We start from the raw sequence: 21,785 nt of genomic DNA, 5'->3' as shown, positions 1-21,785 counted from the left end.
TTTCTTTTTCTTTTTTTTTTTTTTTTGAGACAGTCTCACTCTGTCTTCCAGGCTGGAGTGTAGGGGCGTGATCAGGGCTCACTGCAGGTCACAACCTCCTGGGCTCAGGTGATTCTTCCATCTCAGCCTCCCGAGTAGCGGGACTACAGGCACATGCTACCATGCCCAGCTAATTTTTGTAGAGACAATTTCACCTTGTTGCCCAGTCTGGTCTTAACTCCTGGGCTCAAGTGATCTGCCTGCCTCACCCTCCCAAAGTGCTAGGGTTACAGGTGTGAGCCACCATGCATGGCCATAAAGTCATTTTTGATTGATGGCCCACCCTATAAGAATATGCATAGCAGTAGGTTTTAGGTTAGAAAAGGGATAGGGGGCTGGGCACGGTGGCTCATGCCTGTAATCCCACTTTGGGAGGCTGAGGCAGGCAGATCACTTGAAGTCAGGAGTTCGAGAACAGCCTGGCCAACATGGCGAAACCCTGTCTCTACTAAAAATACAAAAATTAGCCGGGCATGGTGGCATGCACCTGTAATCCCAGCTACTAAAGAGCCCAAGGAAGGAAAATCACTTGAACCTGGGAGGCAGAGATTGCAGTGAGCCGAGATCATGCCACTGCACTCCAGCATGGGCAACAGAGCGAGACTCTGTCTCAAAAAGGAAAAAAAAAAGAAAAGGGATAGGGATTTTTTTTTGTTACTGTTTTACCTCTTTGATGTTAAATGGAAGAAAAAAAATAGGCCAGGCATGTTGGCTCACGCCTGTAATCCCAGCACTTTGGGAGGCTGAGGTGGGCAGATCACCTGAGATCAGGAATTTGAGACCAGCCTGGCCAACGTGATGAAACCCCGTCTCTACTAAAAATACACAAATTAGCTGGGCATGGTGCTATGCGCCTGTAATCTCAGCTACTTGGGAGGCTGAGGCAGGAGAATTGCTTGAACCCGGGAGGTGGAGGTTGCAGGGAGCCGAGATTGTGCCACTGCACTCCTGCCTGGGTGACAGAGTGAGACCCTGTCTCAAAATATAATAATAATAATAAATGGAAATAGATACTTGTATAAAGCAGTGACCTCCTTGGAGATTGTTGTAACCTTAGTGATTTTTCATTCATTTGTTTATTTAAAAAATATTTATTGAGTACCTGTTACATGTTGGGAAGTATGGTAGGCACTGGTGATACGATGGTGAACAAAACAGACTAGAATTTATATTCTTGTCAGGGATGCATCAAAACAACAAAAATTTTTATCAAGTTAATAGATATTCTAGTTAGAGTTCTTGGTTGCAAATAATAGAAACTGATTCTAGTTTCCTCAAGCAAAAAAGGGATTTTTCTGGAGGGTATTGAGGAACTCAGAATTACAAGGAAGGCTGGAAAACAAAGTAAGGCCCAGCCAAAATACTATTCCGGGAACATTGTGCTCAGGATGCCACCACTTGCTGGCTAGACACTCAATGCCACCGTTACTGGCACCCTGCCATGGAACATGATCAGGCTTGCTGCTAGATAGACTGTGCTGCTCATGGATATTTGCTACCACCTAGTATATTCTCTACTGTGATGCAGCCACCATAAAAAGTCTGGACCAACCCTTTGCTTTTTGAGCTTCTTTAAGGTTGAAAATCCCAGGCAGGAATATCTAGTTGGTCACAAGGGCATGCAAAAGGGAATATCTGTCCCCTGTTGGCCTCCTCATCAGGAGGCAGGACTGCCTCTCTAACTTGAGATTTTACTGAAACAGTATGTTAGGCAGCCAAATTGTAAATGTCTGCCATAACAGACAAAATAATTTAGCTTTTGGCTGGGTGTGGTGGCTCACACTTGTAATCCCAACATTTTGGGAGGATGAGGCAGAAGGATAGTTTGAGTCGACAAGTTTGAGACCAGCCTAGGCAACATAGTAAGCCCCCATCGCTACAAAAAAATAAAAATTAGCCAGGCATGGTGGTGTGCCCCTGTAGTCCTAGCTACTCCAGAGGCTGAGGTGGGAGGACTGTTTGAGTACAGCAGTTCAAGGCTACAGTGAGCCATGATTGTGCCTGGGCAATCTAGCCTGAGTGACAGAGCAAGACCCCATTTCTAATAATAATAATAATAATTTAGTAATTGCAGATAGTCCAAGTGTAATGTTGGAAACAAAATGGGGTCTGAAATAGAGGCTAACAAAAGGAAATCTTTAAATGGAGAATAATAAGGGAAGACCTCCACAAGTGGGAGATATTTGGTTAAGAATCGGGTGATGAACTTTCTCAGTTTGCCTGGAACTGGAATGTTCTAGGATGTGGGGCTTCCATCACTAAAGCTGGGAAAGTCCTGGACAAGCTGGGATTAAGTTAGGGCCACTCTAATTGTGAAGGAATCATACATGACAAGAGTAGAGGCAGGAGCATTTCATGAAGAAGGAATGTTGCAGGTACAGAGGCCCCAGGTGGAAAAGGTCTTCACATGTTGGAGGGACTGAGAAGTCAGTGTGAATGAGAGGAGTGTTATGTGAGCTGGGAAAGAATAAGTAGTCAGGAGGTAGATCACGCAGGGTCTTTAGGCTATGGTGAGTGTTTGGATTCTATTCTAAGTACAGTGAGTTGCTACTGAAGGGAGGGCTTTAGGCAGGGGAATAATATGGTCTGATTTGTTTTGTGAAGACCACTCTCGTTGATGGATGGGGAACAGATTAGAAGGGATTAAGAGTTGGAAGTCAACAGGTGGCTTGGCTCACACCTGTAATCCCGTCAATTTGAGAGGCTGAGGCAGGAGAGTTGCTTGAGCTCAGTAGTTTGAGACCAGTCTAGGCAACATAGCGAAACCTCATCTTTACTAAAAATAAAAAAATGTTAGTTGCATGTGGTGGTGCATGCCTGTAGTCCCAGCCACTTGGGAGGCAGAGGCAGTAGGATTGCTTGAGCCCAGGAGGTCAAGGCTGCAGTGAGCCATGGTTGTGCCACTACATTCCAGCCTGGGCAACAAAGGGAGACCCTGCCTCCAAAAAAAAAAAAAAGAGTTGGAAGCAGGTAAGAGTAGGAGCCATTGTGTTAGTCCTAGCTACAGTTGGTGGTAGCCTGAACTAAGGTGTTGACTATGGAGACAGAGAAATGGATGCATTCAAAATATATTTTGCCTGCCTGCCTCAGCAACATGTCTCTACAAAAAAAAAAAAAAAAAAAAAAAAAGCCAGGCATGGTGTGTATGCCTGTAGTCCCAGCTACTCAGGAGGCTGAGGTGGGAGGATGAGCCCAGGGGTTTGAGGCTGCAGTGAACCACAATCACACCACTGCTCTCCAGCCTGGGAGACAGAGCAAGACCCCATCTCAAAAAAATTTAAAAAGTAAAAAGATACATAGATATATATATCTTGGATAGAGAATCAACAGGACTTGAAGGGTTGGGTGCAGGCTGTGAAGGAAGGATGAGATCAAGGATGACTTTAGTCATATGCAGTTTGAAGTGTTTCATTGTGAAGAGAAAACAGATGCTGTTAGAAGAAAACTGCCTTCTTTTCTCACCAGATACAGCAACCAATCTCCTTTTATACCCATATAATCTGCAGTTGCTCTTGCCACAGAGCATGAAGTGTCCCTGCTCCTATCTAAAGCCCTCCCTTCACACTGTGTCCTATTCATTCATTCATTCATTCATTCACTAATGCAGAGATACAGTAGTATCTGAGCTTACATTCTAGTCATGAGGAAACAGACAGACAAATACATTTGTAATATGGCAGATGGTAAAAATACTATGGTGAAAAAGCAAAGGGAGACTATAGGGAGTCCCTGGATTGGAGTGGGGCAGGGTGAGAGTTGTTATTTTTGATAGGTTGCATAGGTCAGAGGAGACTTCTTTGAGAGTGACGTTTGAGCAGACATCTGAAAGAGCAAGGAAGCCAACAAGCAGATGTCAGGAGGAATGAGTCATTCCCAGCAGAAGGCAAAGCAAGTGCAATGCCCCTGAGGTGAGTATGCTTGGCATGTTTATGGGACAGCAAGAAGGCCAGTGCGGCTGAAGCGGAGGGACCAAGTGGAGAAGGGTAGAAAATGAGGGCAGAGAGGAGTTAGCAGAAGGACAGATCGTGTAGGGCCTTGTAGGCATTTGTAAAGACTGCAAAAACCGAGTCAGATGGAAGCATCTCCGTCATGTGTACTACTGCAGTATTTCCCCACTCCTATATTATCAATTTTCCCTTCTCCTAGAATAAGAGTTCTCAAATTTTTTGGTCTTAGGACTCCTTTGTAATCTTAAAAATTACTTACAATCCCTTGCCTTACACCTGAGCTTAGAGAAAAGCATTCAGCTTTTTATACATTGGGTATGATGTTAGCTATACATTTCTTGAGAAGCCCATCATCAGGTTGAGGAAGTTCCCTTCTATTCCTAGTTTGCCGGGAGATTTTAGCAGGAACAGGTTTTTTGTTTTTGTTTTTGTTTTTGTTTTCAAACTCCCGACCTTAGGTGATCCACCTACCTTGGCCTCGCAAAGTGGTGGGATTACAGGCATGAGCCACCATGCCTGGCATACGTTTTTGAATGTTAAACAACCTTGCATTCCTGTGATAACCTCACTTCGTTGTGACATATGATCCTTCTTATATGTTGTTGGATTTCATTGCTAACATTTTGTTGATAATTTTTACATCAGCCGAGCACGGTGGCTCATGCCTGTAATCCCAGCCCTTTGGGAGGCTGAGGCAGGTGGATCACTCGAGGTCAGGAGATCGAGACCAGCCTGGCCAACATGGTGGAACCCCCGTCTCTACAAAAAAATACAAAAACTAGCTGGGCATGGTGGCACACACCTGTAGTACCAGCTACTCGAGAGGCTGAGGCAGGAGAATCGCTTGAATCAGAGAGGCAGAGGTTGCGGTGAGCTGAGATCGTGCCACTGCACTCCATCCTGGGAGACAGAGCGGGACTCCGTCTCAATAAAAAGGCTGGTCACAGTGACTCACACCTGTAATTCCCAGCACTTTGGGAGGCCAAGGCAGGTGGATCACCTGAGGTCAGGAGCTCGAGGCTAGCTTGGCCAACATGATGAGACCCCATCTGTACTAAAAATACAAAAATTAGCCAGGCGTGGTGATGCACACCTGTAATTCCAGCTACTTGGGATACTGAGGCAGGAGAAACGCTTGAACCCAGGAGGCAGAGGTTGCAGTGAGCTGAGATAGCACCACTGCACTCAAGCCTGGGCGACAGAGCGAGACTCCATCTGAAAAAAAAAAAAATTTTTTTTTTTTTTTTTTACCTCTATGTTCATGAGAGATACTGATCTTCAGTGTTTTAGCTTTTCATGGTAATGTTTTGGTATTGGTATCAGTGTAATGCTAGCATCATGAAATGATTTGCAAATAATTCCCTGTTTTTTTCAATTTTCTGGAAGAGTTTATATAGAATTAGTTTTATTTCTGTTTTAGATGTTTGGCACGATTCACCAGTGAAGCCACCTGGGCCTAGAGTTTTCTTTGTGGGAATGTTTTTAACAAATTCAACTTACTTTACAGATAGGAACTACTCAGGTTATCTGTTTCTTTTTGAGTGAGTTTGGTAGTTTGTGTCTTTGAAGGAATTTGTCCATTTTAATTAGGTTGTCAAATATGGTGGCATAAAGTTGTTAAAAATACTTCCTTATTAGCGTTTTAGTGTCTGTAGAATCCATAGTGTTGTCTCTCATTCCTGATATTGGTTATATGTGTCCTCTGTCTTATTCCTGATAAGTCTGGGTAGAGATTTATCAATACTGATCTTTTTAAAAAATCATCTTTTGGTTTTATTGACTTTCTCCATTGTTTTTCTGTTTTCTATTCAATTGATTTTGCACTCTAATCTTTGGATACTTTGAGTTTAATTTGATCTTCATGTTTTAGTTAAGGTTGGAGCTAAGATCATTGATTTGAGACCTTTTTAAATAAGGATATTTAGTACTTTAGCTGCATCTCACAAATTTTGATATGTTGCATTTTCAGTTTTATTCAGTTCAAAATACTTTCCAATTTCCTTTTTTGGTTTCTTTTCTGATGTAGGGGTTACTTAGAAGCTTGTTATTTAGTTATTTGCAAATATTTGAGGACTTTTTGAGGACCTCATATTTGAGGACCTTTCTGTTATTGATTTCTAATTTAATTCGATTGTCAAGAATATATTTTATATGACTTAAATCCTTTTAGGTGCATTAAGATTGGTTTTTATGGTCCAGAATATGACTCAGAACATCTTGGTAAATGTTTAATGTAACTTAGAAAATGTATAGTCTCTATTCTTGAGTAGAATATTCTATATATGTCAAGTAGGTCCAGTTTATTTATATTGTTGAACACATCTATATGCTTATTAGTTTTCTGTCTATTAATCTATCAATTTTTTTTTTTTGAGACAGAGTCTCACTCTGTTGCCCAGAATGGACTGCAGTAGCACAATCACGGCTCACTGCAGCCTCAACCTCCTGAGCACAAACAATCCTCCTGCCTCAGCCTCCCAAGTAGCTGGGGCTACAGGCATGCACCACCGTACCCAGCTAATTTTTGTATTTTTGTAGAGACAGGGTTTTACCATGTTGCCCAGGCTGGTCTTAGACTCCTGAGCTCAAGCAACCCACCCGTCTTAGCCTCACAACGTGCAGAGATGAGTAATCATATGGTTTTTATCCTTTATTTTATTGATATGGTGGGGTACGGTGGCTGACTTTCAGATGTTAAATCAACCTTGCATTTCTAGGATACATCCTACCTGGTCATGGTTTCAGTCTTTTGTTTTGTTTTGTTAATTAGAGTTGGGGTGGTGCCTCACTATGTCGCCTTGAACTCCTGTGTGCTCTAGCAATCCTTCCACCTCCGCCTCCTGAGAAGCTAAGACTACAGGTGCACACCAGTGCATCTGGCTAGTTTCAGTAGTTTTTGTCTTGTTAGGAATTAGTCCATTTCATCTAAGTGGTCTCATTTGTTGGCACACAGTTTATTCACTAATATTTCTTCATGATCCTTTTTATTTCTGTAAGGTTGGTAGTAATGTCCCACTTTCCATTCTCGATTTTGTTAACTTGAGACTTTTTTTTAATTGTTCAGGCTAAAAGTTTGTCGATTTTTGCTGATCTTTTCAAAGAACCAACTTTTGGTTCTGTTGTTTTTCTGTTCTCTTAAGTTCTGCTCTAATCTTTTTTATTTCCTTCCTTCTGCTTGCTTTGGATTTAGTTTCCTCTTAGGTGGGAGTTTAGGTAATTGATTTGAGATCTTCTTTTTTATTATAGGCATTTATAGCTATAAATTTTTCTCTAAACATTACTTTAGCTGCATCCCATAAGCTTTGGTATGTTGTATCTTCATTTTCATTCATCTCAAAGTATTTTCTGATTTTCCTATGATTTCTTCATTGACCCATTGGTTATTAACAAGTGTGTTATTTAATTTTCTTTTTCTTTCCTTTCTTTTTTTTTTTTTGAGATGGAGTCTTGCTCTGTCCCCCAGGCTGGAGGGCAGTGGTGTGATCTTGGCTCACTGCAACCTCTGCCCCCTGGGTTCAAGCAATTCTCCTGCCTCAGCCTCCTAAGTAGTTGGGATTACAGGCGTATGCTACCACGCCTGGCTAATTTTTGTATTTTTAGTAGAGATGGGGTTTCACTCTGTTGGCCAGGCTGGTCTCGAACTCCTAACCTTAAGTGATCCACCCACCTCAGCCTCCCAAAGTGCTGGAATTACAGGCATGAGCCACTGCGCCCAGACTTTTTTTTTTTTTTTTTTTCCAGACAGAGTCTCCCTCTGTAACCTAGGCTGGAGTGCAGTGGTGCGATCTTGGCTCACTGCAGCCTGCGCCTCCCAAGTTCAGGCGATTCTCCTGCCTCAGCCTCCCGAGTAGCTGGGACTACAGGCACCCGCCACCACATCCAGCTAATTTTTGTATTTTTAGTAGAGATGGGGTGTCACCGTGATAGCCAGGCTGGTCTTGAACTCCTAACCTCAGGTGATCCACCCGCCTCAGCCTCCCAAAGTGCTGGGATTACAGGCGTGAGCCACCACACCTGGCCTATTTAATTTTCATAAATTTGTGAATTTTCCAGATTTTTTCTGTTAACTGATTTCTAATTTTATTCTATTGTGGTCAGAGAACATATTTTGTGTGATTTCAATCCTTTTAAATTTATTGAGGCTTATTTTATTTTATTTTTATTTTTATTCTATTTTATTTTTGAGGTGGGGTCTCGCTCTGTCACCAGGCTGGAGTGCAGTGGCATGATCTAAGCTCACTGCAACTTCCGCCTCCCAGGTTCAAGCGATTCTCCTGCCTCAGCCTCCTGAGTAGCTGGGACTACAGGCATGTGCCACCACGCCCAGCTAATTTTTGTATTTTAGTAGAGACAGGATTTCACCATGTTGGCCAGGATGGTCTCGATCTCTTGACCTTGTGATCTGCTCGCCTCAGCCTCCCAAAGTGCTAGGATTACAGGTGTGAGCCACTGCGCCTGGCGAGGCTTATTTTATGTTCAAGCATATTGTCTATTTTGAGAATGTGCCATGTGTACTGCAGAAGAATGTGTATTCTACGGTTGTTGGGTAGAGTGTTCTCTAGGTGTCTGTTAGGTCTGGTTGGTTTATAGTATTGTTTAGTTTTTGAGGTTTCTAAAAATGGTATCACTGGGTGTGGTGGCTCACATCTGTAATCCCACCAATTTGGGAGGCTAAGGCAAGAGGACATTCGAGCCCAGGAGTTCACAACCAGCCTAGGCAACAAAGAGAGACCTTGTCTCTACGAAAAAAAAAAATTCAAGGTGTGGTGGTGCAAGCCTGTAGTTCCAGCTACTTGGGAGGCTGAGGTGGAAGGATCACTTGAGCCTGGGATGTCGAGGTTGCAGTGAGCTGTGATCATGCCACTGCACTTCAGCCTGGATGAGAGAATGAGACCCTGTCTCAAGGAAAAAAAAAAAAAAGGTACCATACGAAATGTGGCTGTCTCACTGGCTGCCTTGTTATTCTCACCCAGGGCCATTGCATTTGTTGTTCCTTCATCCTAGAACTTTCTTCCCCAAGGCAATGCATGATTTTCTTCCTCATTTCAGTCTCATCTCTGCATATGTCTTATAAGGACCTTTCCTGACAGACTTCCCAACCCCTGTGTTTTTCTTTTCATCCTTCTTTGTTTTGATTTATGCCATTTATCACTATGTGAAAAAGTACAGAGTATATTTATTAGTCTACTTCTTTGTTTCTTTTACTCTTTTGTTCATTGCTTTGTCACCTAGTAGGTACTCAAAACGTATCAGGCTTCCAAATGTGAATTTGGAAGTTCTGAAGTCAGAGCAGAGGACTTGACTAAAGATAGAAATTTTGGAATCATTAGCTTCGAGTGAAAATTTAAATTCATAGGTAGAAGAAATTACCTATGGGTAGAGAGAGGAGATAAAAGAGAAAAGGGCCAGGGCCTAGCCCTGATGAATCCAGCATCTGTTAGAGGTTTGATAGGTAAGGAGGCCTAACAAAGAAAATTGAGAAGGAGCAGAGGAGAGGGCACAGAGGTAGAAGCATCATAGTTCTTCTAGTGTAGGGGCTGCCTGTACTAGAAATAAAGAACTAGGCCAGGCGCAGTGGCTCATGCCTATAATCCTAGCACTTTGGGAGGCCGAGGTGGGCCGATCACTTGAGGTCAGGAGTTCGAGACCAGCGTGGCCAATATGGTGAACCCTGTCTCTACTAAAAATATAAAATTAAAAAATAATAATAATGGCTGGGTGCGGTGGCTCATGCCTGTAATCCCAGCACTTTGGCAGGCCGAAGCAGGCGAATCACGAGGTCAGGAGATCAAGACCATCCTGGCTAATGTGGTGAAACCCCGTCTCTACTAAAAATACAAAAAAATTAGCCTGGCGTGGTGGCGGACGCCTGTAGTCCCAGCTACTTGGGAGGCTAAGGCAGAAGAATGGCGTGAACCCAGGAGGCAGAGCTTGCAGTGAGCCGAGATCGCGCCACTGCACTCCACCCTGTGTGACAGAGCGAGACTGCATCTCAAAAAAAAAAAAAAATAATAATAATAATAATAATAATGATAAAATAAAAATACAAAATTAGCCAGGCATAATGGCGCATGTTTGTGATCCCAGCTACTCAGGAGGCTGAGACAGGAGAATCACTTGAACCTAGCAGGCAGAGGTTGCAGTGAGCTGAGATCACGCCATTTCGCTCTAGACTGGGCAACACAGCCAGACTCTGTCTCAAAAAAATAAAATAAATAAAAATACAAAAATTAGCCGGGGGTGGTGGTGCACGCCTGTAATCCCAACTACTTGAGAGGCTGAGGCAGGGGAATCGCTTGAACTCAGGAGGTAGAGGTTGCAGTGAGCTGAGATCGTGTCACTGCACTCCAGCCTGGGTTCCAGAGGGAGACTCCATCTCAAAAATAAATAAATAAATAAATAAATAAATAAAAATAACTAAAATAGTAGGAAGTGCCATTAAAGCCATCAAAAATGGAGTAGCTAACTTAACGGAAGCCAACATGAGGTTCAGAAAGATAATGTGGCTAGAGAAGTGACTGTCAGATGCTGCAACATGAAGGCTGTTGATAGCCTTGACAAGAGCAGAAGAGTGGTACAGACAGAAGCCAGGCTGGCTTATGTGTACTCAAGAGTGTGTAGGCCAGTTTGTAAATAATAATTATTCAATTCAGTTTATAAAATAATAATTATTTAATTAAGCCTTTTAATAGAATCTGCAGGTTGAATCTAGTAAATTTCCCTCCCTTCTTTTTGGCTTTCTCAGTGTTTAAAAACTCCCATATTTGGAAACTCTCTAGTGATTCCTTAAAGATTGAAAATGGGTAGATGTTGAATGCTATCTAAGCCAGATGATCCTGGGATCTTCCCACACCAGCTACTGGGAACTGGGAAACTTCTAACTAGCTAGACAGAACTAAAGTACCATCTTCATCATCTCTCCATGGCCTAACACTTATATTCCTTGCCATCAGTTGACATTTATTTTCATATAAGTGTATAGGAAGGAAGTAGCTTGCTCTTTCCTTTTTTTTTTTTTTTTTTTTTAAGAGAAGACAGGGTCTTGCACTATCACCCAGGCTGGAATGCAGTGGCATGATCACAGCTCACTGCAGCCTCAACCTCCTGGGCTCAATCGATCCTTCCACTTCAGCCTCCCAAGTAGCTGGGACTACAGGTGCACGCTACCACATCTGGCTAATTATTGTATTTTTTTGTAGAGACAAGGTTTCACCACGTTGCCCAAGCTGGTTTTGAACTACTAGACTCAAGCGACTTGGAATCACCTTGGCCTCTCAAAGTGTTGGGATTACAGGTGTGAGCTACCATGCCTGGCCGCTGAAGTAGCTGTTTCTGTTTGTGAAAGTAGTTTTCTGCTATCATTTATTTTTGACATCTTGTCCTTGGACTATATGAAGATGTTAATCACCTTAATTATCACTATATTAGCTACCAGAAACCTAAAACATTGAAACAAGGGAATAGAGATTTGAGAAATAGACCTATGCATATATGTAATTGGTAATTCAGCCAAGATACAAAATAATCAAATGGAGAAAGTACAGTCTTTTTAACAAATTGTGCTGGAGCAATTGGAAATCCATATGTTAAAAGATAAGAGTACTTTAACCCATACCCTACATCATATATTAAAATTAACACAAAATGGATCATAGCTCCAAATCTAAAACTTTAAACCATAAAGCATCCGAAGAAAGGCCTGGCACAGTGGCTCATGCCTGTAATCCCAGCACTTTGGGAGGCTGAGGCTGGTGGATCACCTGAGGTCAGGAGTTCGAGATCAGCCTGACCAACATGGTGAAACCCCATCTCTACTAAAAATATGAAAATTAGCTGAGCGGGACCAGGCATGGTGGCTCATGCCTGTAATCCCAGCACTTTGGAGGGCCGAGGCGGGCAGATCATGAGGTCAGGAGTTCGAGACCATCCTGGCTAAGATGGTGAAACCCCATCTCTACTAAAAATACAAAAAATTAGCTGGGCGTGGTGGCAGGTGCCTGTAGTCCCAGCTACTCGGGAGGCTGAGACAGGAGAATGGCATGAACCGAGGTTGCGCCACTGCACTCCAGCCTGGGTGACAGAGCAAGACTCTGTCTCAAAAAAAAAAAAAAAAAATTAGCTGAGTGGTTGGGCACAGTGGCTCACACTTGTAATCCCAGAACTTTGGGAGGCTGAGGCAGATGGATCACGAGGTCAGGAGTTCAACACCAGCCTGACCAACATGGTGAAACCTCGTCTTTACTAAAAATACAAAAATTAGCTGGGCATGGTGGCGGGCACCTGTAATCCCAGCTACTCGGGAGGCTGGGGCAGGAGAATCTCTGAAACCTGGGAGGTGGAGGTTGCAATGAGCTGAGATCGTGCCACTGCACTCCAGCCTGGGTGACAGAGCTAGACTCCATCTCAAAAAAAAAAAAAAAAAAAATTAGCTGAGCATGGTGGTCAGCACCTGTAATGCCAGCTACTCCAGAGGCTGAGGCAAGGAGAATCACTTGAACCTGGGAGGCGGAGGTTGCAGTGAGCCAAGATCATGCCACTGCACCCCAGCCTGGGTGACAGAGTGAGACTCTGTCTCAAAAAAAAAAAAAAAAAAATCCAAAGAAAACAGAGACAATTTTTGTGACCTTGAGTTGGGCAAAAATTTATTAGATACAATGCTTAAAAATGGATACAGACTGGGCGTGGTGGCTCATGCCTGTAAACCCAGCATTTTGGTAGGCCAAGGTGGATGGATCACTTAAGCCTGGGAGTTCGAGAGCAGCCTGGGCAACGTGGTAAAACCCCCTGTCTATAAAAAATACAGAAATTGGCTGGGCATGATGATGCACACCTGTAGTCCCAGTTACTCAGGAGGCTGAGTTGGGAGGATCGCTTGAGCCTGAGAGGCAGAGGTTGCAGTGAGCTAAGATTGTGCCACTGCACTCCAACCAGAGTGACAGCGAGACCCTATCTCAAAAAAAAAAAAAAAAAAGATAAGTTTCAATTAGCTAATTAATTCCAAACTCTTAGTAATATGGCTCTTAGCATAGTTATTATGGTGTGTTCTAGAGAAGCCCCTTTTGAAATCCTCATCTAGCTTTCCCCTGCCTTCTCAGGGGAAAATTGAAGTTATATGAAGTCCTGTCTGTCATGGAGACAAGGCACCCTACTCCTCAGTGCCTCACCATATCTCCTTTCCTACCCTACCTTTGGTTGATCCATTCATGCATCACTGGCTTCGTGGCCTTGACTGTATCTCTTGGCTTCTTCCTTTTGGGCTTTGGCTCCTGCTACTGCCTAATTATTTCTCCATCTTCCAAGTTAGGCTACCAAGAGAGGGAACCTGATTGGCCTAGATTATTTTTGCTTATTCTAGACCACTAAATAGATGTGTTCAACCAGCAATATGGTCCAGTCATCAGTGACTGGGGAGTAGGGTGGATGGGGACATAGAGTGATGTTTGGAAGGAGTCTAAGGGGAAAGGTATAGAATATTGGTACGTATAATGTGGACTGTACCATCAGCTGGTACCACGAACAAGGGATAGGACCATGTGTGTGATAAACAACATAATATCCATAGCTGTCATAAAGCAAAATGTTGTTATTCTTATTTTCTTCTTCCAGAAACCATTGATCATCAAGCTGCCTTCCAGTTATGGCTCTCTTATTGTATAGCCCCCCTCCTAAATCAGTCCATAACAGGTAGTGCGATAAGTGTTTAGAGAAGGAGCTTTTGCCTATTCTCTAGGTGAGAGGTAGAGATCTCAAAGTATGTGGCAACAGAGGATAGAATTGTGGATTAGTTGGAAGGTGTTATCAGAGGTCATTTGATAGACCCTCAACTCTGAATATAGCACCCAAACCTTGCCTTTCAAATAAACAACAGTCTATCCTCTTATACTTTAATCTGTTCCTGTGTAAGCAATTCTCAAGGTTCTTCATGACATTTGAGCCATTTTTTTTTCCCTGATGGGTTTCATAGTATCCATCCTATAATGGTCAGCATGCTATTTGATTTTAGTGTATCCTTTTTTCTTGCATGATGCTTCTTTTGCTATTTTTCTTCTTGGCTTTTCATCTTTAGGTTTGTTGAGGTCCTTAAATCCTGATTGTCAATGTCCTAGGATCCCAGAGACAAAATGGACTTACATTTTTTGGGTTTTTTTTTTTTGGTCACATAACTGGAGGCCCTGAGCTTGTGTTTGCTTTCTGTTAGAAGAACTGGTGCATCTAAGACAGTCAGCTGCAGAATTTGGTTTGGCTAGTTAAGACGTCCATGGAGATGGAATATCATGCAGTCCAGGTAGAAAGATGTTAACGGGCCTATGAAGACAGGTTGCCTACCCAAGGCTTCTCAAACTTGAGAAATCACCTGGGCATCTTGTTAAAATGCAGATTTTAATTCAGTAGGTTTGGGGTGTGGCCTAACATCTGGAAATCTGCATTTCAAAGAAGCTCCCAGGAGATGTTGCTGCAGGTCTGCAGACACACTTGGAGGAGTAAGAACTAGGGGGTTTAATATTCCCAAACAGGTGAGCAGAAGCGGCCTATATCGCTCCCCCTCGATGCCAGAGAACTTGAACAGGCCAAGACTGAAGCAGGTGGAAAAATTCAAGGACAACACAATACCAGATAAAGTTAAAAAAAAGTATTTTTCTGGCCAAGGAAAGCTCAGGAAGGTAAGAACTTTTTAAGATGAAAATCTTGTTCATCTTCTATCTCATGTCTTTGCTTTTCTGGTATGAGGATTGCTTTATTATGCCTTTTTTGTCTTCTTCCTCTTTACTTTTACTTTTTCCTCTTTGTTCTTTCCATCTTTCTGTCTTTTCTACATCTGTATCCACATGTGAAATATATATAAATATAAAATATTTATATAACATAGATATATAAAGTATATCTATATTGTACTTTTAGAAATGTTGTCATAGGCCAAGTGCAGTGGCTCATGCCTATAATCCTAGCACTTTGGGAGGCCGAGGTGGGCGGATTGCCTGAGCTCAGGAGTTCAAGACCAGACTGGGCAACATGGTGAAACCCCGTCTCTACTAAAATACAAGAAATCAGCTGGGCATGGCAGCACGTGCCTGTAGTCCCGGCTACTCAGGAGGCTGAGACAGGAGAATCGCTTGAACCCGGGAGGCGGAGGTTGCAGTGAGCCAAGATTGCGCCACTGCACTCCAGCCTGGGTGATAGAGCAAGACTCCGTCTCAAAAAAAAAAGGGAAATGTTGTCATCATACTGTCTTCCCAACCCTTTTTCTTAAGATCTGAAAGAATACAAGGGAACTTTGGTATGGATATTTTACTGCTGTTTTACATGCAGTCTGACAGAAACAACATCATATAGCAGGTTGGTTTTGTGGAAAGCAACTTCTGAAAAACTTAGCCTTTGTCCTTTACCCTCCCCAACTTTAAAAAAATTCTAAATAGACGGGAGGATCACTTAAGGCCAGAAGTTCAAGACCAGCCTGGTCAATATAGCATGACCCCATCTCTAATAAAAAATAATAATAAAAGAAAAAATTAAAATTCTAAATATCTTTGGATATTTTACAAAATCAACTTATTTATTTATTTATTTATTTTCCCCTGAGTTGGGGTGTCACTCTGTCACCCAGGCTGGATTGCAGTAGCATGATCTTGACTCACTGCAGCCTCAATATTTATTTATTATTAAAAATAATAAATAAATAAATGGAGTCTCACTCTGTCTCCCACGCTGGAGTGCAGTGGTGCAATTGTAGCTCACTATAGCCTTGGCCTCCTGGGCTCAAGCGATCTTCCTACCTCAGCCTCCCGAGTAGCTAGGATTACAGGTGTGCGCCACCATGGCCCACTCCATCCACTGGTTTTTAAACCTTTAACATGAGGATTGGGTGTGGGGTGGGAATCTTGTCATCTTCAGGGCTTACATTTAAAGAAGACAGTCTCTCTGTGTGACATTAATATCACTCAGATGCTGGAGGAAGATTCTAACCATGGGCACCTGATTGGTGATTTTTCCAAGGTGAGTTTGGCTACACCCATCCTGTATTTCAGTGAGTCATTTTGGATCTGAATCTTCTCTGCTTGCAGAGAATGCCTGATGTAAATATGCAACTTCACCAAGTACTCTTTGATAACCTGACAGTGCTCTAGTGGTAGATCCAGGCCCTAAGCCTTTCCAGAGAGAAAGTATTTCTTATTCTTCTGGGAAGATCCAGAACAGAGGGGAAAATATGACACTTTTTACCTTTTTTCTGTTTAAAAACATATTTTAAAATTATGTAACTAATACTTGGTTGTTACAGAAAAAGTAGAAAATGAAGAAATTTATCCCAAACTTTATTAACCAGGGTATAATATTGCTTAGTATATACTCTTTTTTTTCCCCCTACTGTCTGTGTAATTGCAGAAGGTACATATTCTTACAGATTTTTTTTCTGTGTTTTCACAAACACACATACAAATACAGTTTTTACTTTTCTACAAAAATAGTTTATATTGTTTTGTTATCTGTTGTTTTTCCTCTCATTTAATCATTATATCAGGAGCATCTTTTTTCATATTAATAAGCAGTTATGCTTCATTCTTTCTTTCTTTTTTTAAGATTCAAGGTCTTGCTCTGTTGCCCAGGCTGGAGTACATTGGCATGATCATAGCTCACTTCAGCCTCGAGCTCCTGGCCTCAAGAAATCCTCTCTCTCCTTGGCTTCCCAAAGCACTGAGGTTACAGGCATGAGCCACCATGCCCAGCCCATTTCATTTTAATAGCTCCATGTTATTTCTCTTTTTTTTTGGCTGCTCATAATTTCTTCATAAATCCCTTCTTGTAAGATATTTAGTTTTACAATTTTTTCTTATGAATGATACCAAGATGAATATATTTGTAGAGAAATCTAAAACTTCGTACACATCCTTGATTTGTTCTTTAGGATCAGTTCTTAGAAATGGACTTGATGTATATGCACTTTATAGAGACACTGATTTTTTTTGAAGGCCTCTGGGGTTTTAAGGGTCACTTGAAAAGAAGGACAAAATAAGGGTCTTTGATCTCAAACTTGGGTGTGGAATACTTGCTGTTATTTCAGCTCTTGTGTATTTCTAGGTATGTGCGCTGCCAACCGTGTCAGGGAAACACCAAGATCTGAAGTATGTCGACCCAGAAACAGTAAGCAGATTTCTGGAGATGGTAACTGGTTACATAAGCTACCATCTGGTCTCTTCTGTCCCTAAAATCCCCATTTCCATTTGTATTTCTTTCACTGTGTTCACTCACATAGGCTCCTTATTCAACTGAAGCTATATTGAAGGACTCATTTTTCCCCATTCTTCTCTCTCCTTCGTTTTTAGTTAAACAAATGATACATAGTTGTTGTAAAAGGGCAAAAGGGAGGGGTCAGGCATGGTGGCTCACGCCTGTAATCCTAGCATTTTGGGAGGCTGAGGCAGGCAGATCTCAGGCACTTGAGGCAGGGAGTTTGAGACCACCCTGGCCAACATGGCGAAACCCCATCTCTAATAAAAATACAAAAAAATTAACCAGGCGTGGTAGTGTGTGCCTGTAATCCCAGCTACTTGGGAGGCTGAAGCGCAAGAATTGCTTGAACCCCAGTTGGGGAGGTTGCAGTGAGCAGAGATCGTGCCACTGTACTCCAGCCTGGGCGGCACAGCGAGACTCTGTCTCAAAAAATAATAATTACTTAAGAAAAAAGGGAGAAAGAAAGGAAAATACAAAATCACACACAAAAAATGGTCTCAATTAAGGTCTCAATTAGGGTGACCATGCACCCTCATTTATATTTTACAATCCCATTTTCATCTACTAGTGAGGGTAATTATTAATAGTGTTTGCTTTCATTCTCAAAAGTCTCCCAGTTTGTACAAAAATTATTTGGTCACCATATCCACAATCTCATCACCAGAGATAACCACTATTAATATTTTCCTGTGGCCTTCCAGATTTTATTTTATTTTATTTTATTTTTAGACACGGAGTTTTGCTCTTGTTGCCCAGGCTGGAGTGCAATGGCAAAATCTCGGCTTACTGCAACCTCTGCCTCCCGGAGGTGATTCTCCTACCTCAGTCTCCCAAGTAGCTGGGATTACAGGTGCCGGCCATCACACCTGATTAATTTTTGTATTTTTAGTAGAGATAGGGTTTTACTATGTTGGTCAGGCTGGTTTCAAACTCCTGTCCTCAGGTGATCCACTCTCCTCAGCCTCCCAAAGTGCTGGGATTACAGGTGTGAGCTGCTGCGCCCAGCCCCAGATTTTATTCTAGCATATGTTTTATAGAAATGGAATCATGGGCCTAGCACAGTGGCTCACACCTGTAATCCCAGCACTTTGAGAGGCCGAGGCAGGCGAATCATCTGAGGTCGGGAGTTCGAGACCAGTCTGACCAACATGGAGAAACCCTGTCTCTACTAAAAATATAAAATTAGCTGGGTGTGGTAGCACATGCCTGTAATCCCAGCTACTCAGGAGGCTGAGGCAGGAGAATTGCTTGAACCCAGGAGGCAGAGGTTGCGGTGAGCTGAGATGGCACCATTGTACTCCAGCCTGGGCAACAAGAGTGAAATTCCATCTCAAAAAACAAAAAAAAGGATCATGATGAACGTATAGTATTGCAATTTGCTTAGTAAGACATTATAGACATCTTTCTATATCAATAAGGTATCTATATTATCACTTTAATGGCTATATAATGCTGCTCTATTCTACTGACCTGTACAATTTATTTTACCAAACCCCTATTATTGAATATTGAAGTTATTTCTAATATATTGATAATATAAAACAATGCTGAGATGAATATAATTGTGCCTACATCTTTGTGTACTTTTCCTGTTTACTCAAGATGTTAGAAATTGCTGAGTCAAAGTGTGATTACATTTATGTATATGTATTTACAAAGTTCCCTTCAGAAAGACTGAACCAATTTGCACTCCTACAAGTAACTTCAGTTTCTTCCTTCCTTTAGGTATCAACCTTTCCCTTCCATATCCTTTCCTGAAAGACTTACTTTCTTCCTTTCTGATGGTGGGTAGGGAACCATTTTGCATTTCTTCCTGCAATTTCAAGATCTCTAGCTGCTGCCTCTGCCACTGCAGAAGTCCTTGGGCATCTCCTGATTCCAGCCATGTCTGTCCCCAGATGGGTAGCCTGAATATGGTTTTCCTTGGTATCTTGTCAATGCCAGCTATTTTGGTTCTCTAAAAGGGCCACTTCCTGTTTCATTCTCTTTTGTGGAGTGGGGCTGAATCATTGCCACATATCAAATATGGGGTGACTTTGGAGGCTGGACATACAGTGGACATAACAGGAGTATGCTTGTAAGGAACTGTGTCATTGACCCTTCTCTCCCTCAGAGTGGCAGTGAGCAGAATATTCAGGCATTGTTTCTGTCCAGGTGGCTGCCTTACTGTCGGGGAAGTTCCAGGGTCTGATTGAGAAGTTTTATGTCATTGATTGTCGCTATCCATATGAGTACCTGGGAGGACACATCCAGGTGAGACGACATTGTGGCCATTAGTAGGGGAGGGCTGGAGATAACTCTTTATTGAGAAAAGTCTGTGGACAAAGGGGCCTATGAACTCTAGAGTCAGGACAAAGATTACATATTTGAAGCACCTCAAGGCTGAGGTCCTCATTGTTTTAATTCTGTATACCTTAAGCAGCTTACTTTCCCTTTCCCACCTAGATCTATGTCCCTCTTTTCTGTAGGAGCCAAGGGGTCCTACCTAGAAATAAAAACATTAATCCAAGGACTGAAGCACTTTGCAAACACTTACTATTCATGAACATTCCTCGCAGTGATCCCTATACTTCTAGTGGTTCAGGTCTATGAACATTTATTGACCATCTACAAGCTCTATGCCAGGCGTTCAGGGTATATACAGAGATATACTTAGACCCCTGCCCTAAAGGTGCTTATAGTCCAGCTTTTCTGGTCCACATTATCCCAGGTTGGCATCTCAGTCATTTCTAAGTATTGGCACTGTCTATAAGCCCCTGAGGAAATACTTATTAAAATTCTTCTTCTACAGGGAGCCTTAAACTTGTATAGTCAGGAAGAACTGTTTAACTTCTTTCTGAAGAAGCCCATTATCCCTTTGGACACCCAGAAGAGAATAATCATCGTGTTCCACTGTGAATTCTCCTCAGAGAGGGGCCCCCGAATGTGAGTGTCTAAATGGGGTCTGGCGGGTGATGGAAATGGATTTTGAGTTGGACTTCCCACACCAGTTCAGACAGAGACTGACTGGATTCTACAGTTTGAAGAATGTTAGGGAGGTTGAAGGAAGACATTTCTAAAATTGAAAAGTTTGAAACAATAAAGGAAAAGGGATTGAGAATGAGGCCACAGTGGAGGAAAGGAGGAAGGGTGGTACTACTTGTTTTTTTGCAAACACAGTGAGATTGGAAGGTCCTTTTTGAGGTTGGCAATAGTCTATTCCTCTCCCCCCTCCCCAGTGAATGGCCCCTGGGATCCTGACCTTGTTTCTTTCCACCCCACCCATCTCTGGGTTCTCTCTAAAGGTGCCGCTCTCTGCGTGAAGAGGACAGGTCTCTGAACCAGTATCCTGCATTGTACTACCCAGAGCTATATATCCTTAAAGGCGGCTACAGAGACTTCTTTCCAGAATATATGGTAAAGGGTGGGGCATGCAGGGAGCCAACTTTAACACGCAACTCCCAGGGCCTGCAAAGCCTTCAGAGAAGAAACTGCTGCTCCTCCTTAGCCACTGCCAGCAGCAGCATCTCTATTATCCTTTGTAGGTAGAGTTCAGGAGTCTAGAGAATCCCTTACTGTGTTCCTTACTTTTCAGGAGCTGTGTGAACCACAGAGCTACTGCCCCATGCATCATCAGGACCACCAGACTGAGTTGCTGAGGTGTCGAAGCCAGAGCAAAGTGCAGGAAGGGGAGCGGCAGCTGCGGGAGCAAATTGCCCTTCTGGTGAAGGACGTGAGCCCATGATAACATTCCAGCCACTGGTTGCTAACGAGTCACCAAAAGACATTGCAGAAACCCTGAGCAGAAAGAGGCCTTCTGGATGGCCAAACCCAAGATTATTAAAAGATGTCTCTGCAAACCAACAGGCTGCCAACTTGTATCCAGGCCTGGGAATGGATTAGGTTTCAGCAGAGCTGAAAGCTGGTGGCAGAGTCCTGGAGCTGGCTCTATAAGGCAGCCTTGAGTTGCATAGGGATTTGTGTTGGTTCAGGGAACTCTGGCATTCCTCTTCCCAAGTCCTCATGTCTTCTCACAAGCCAGCCAACTCTTTCTCTCTGGGCTTCTGGCTATGCAAGAGCGTTGTCTACCTTCTTTCTTCATATTTTCCTTCTTTGTTTCCCCCTCTTTCTTTTTTAAAAATGGAAAAATAAACACTACAGAATGAGAGGTGTGATTGTGAGCCTAGCCTGCTCCTAGATCTGTCTACAGAGATCACCAAGTTAGACTACTTCAGACATACTATCTTTATTCATAGCTGAGGCCAACATGCTTTTCTCTAAACCAGTAATTCTTAGGCCGTGGCTCACACCTGTAATCCTGGCACTTTGGGAGGCCAAGGCGGGTGGATCACTTGAGGTCAGGGGTTCGAGGCCAACCTGGCCAACATGGTGAGACCCCATCTCTACTAAAAATACAAAAATTAGCCAGGCATGGTGGCATGTGCCTGTAGTCCCAGCTACTCAGGAAGCTGATGCAGGAGAATCGCTTAAACTCAGGAGGTGAAGGTTGCAATGAGATCGTGCCACTGCACTCCAGCCTGAGCAACAGAGAGAAACTCTGTCTCAAAAAACAAAGACAAAACAAAAAACCAGTAA

General features: G+C 42.7%; 1 protein-coding gene across 6 annotated transcripts in view; it reads left to right on the top strand.

The window, feature by feature from the left end:
- The window catches only part of CDC25C (cell division cycle 25C), a 53,280-nt gene extending 31,923 nt beyond the window's left edge, over positions 1 to 21,357 (top strand). For 5 of the 6 annotated variants that reach the window (XM_024246960.3, XM_054556600.2, XM_054556602.2 and 2 more), the window contains 7 exons: positions 14,501 to 14,647; positions 15,876 to 15,977; positions 17,058 to 17,120; positions 19,365 to 19,463; positions 20,002 to 20,135; positions 20,495 to 20,606; positions 20,785 to 21,357. In XM_024246960.3, the coding sequence (XP_024102728.3) occupies positions 14,501 to 14,647; positions 15,876 to 15,977; positions 17,058 to 17,120; positions 19,365 to 19,463; positions 20,002 to 20,135; positions 20,495 to 20,606; positions 20,785 to 20,934 (807 nt within the window). In that variant the 3' untranslated portion in view covers positions 20,935 to 21,357. The remainder of the gene's footprint in view (positions 1 to 14,500; positions 14,648 to 15,875; positions 15,978 to 17,057; positions 17,121 to 19,364; positions 19,464 to 20,001; positions 20,136 to 20,494; positions 20,607 to 20,784) is intronic. The other variant, XM_054556601.2, reaches the window with a different exon arrangement.
- Positions 21,358 to 21,785: the final 428 nt, after the last annotated feature.

Source organism: Pongo abelii, chromosome 4, assembly GCF_028885655.2.
Source record: "Pongo abelii isolate AG06213 chromosome 4, NHGRI_mPonAbe1-v2.0_pri, whole genome shotgun sequence".
Taxonomy (NCBI): domain Eukaryota; kingdom Metazoa; phylum Chordata; class Mammalia; order Primates; family Hominidae; genus Pongo; species Pongo abelii.
This window is presented reverse-complemented; position numbering and strand designations above follow the sequence as displayed.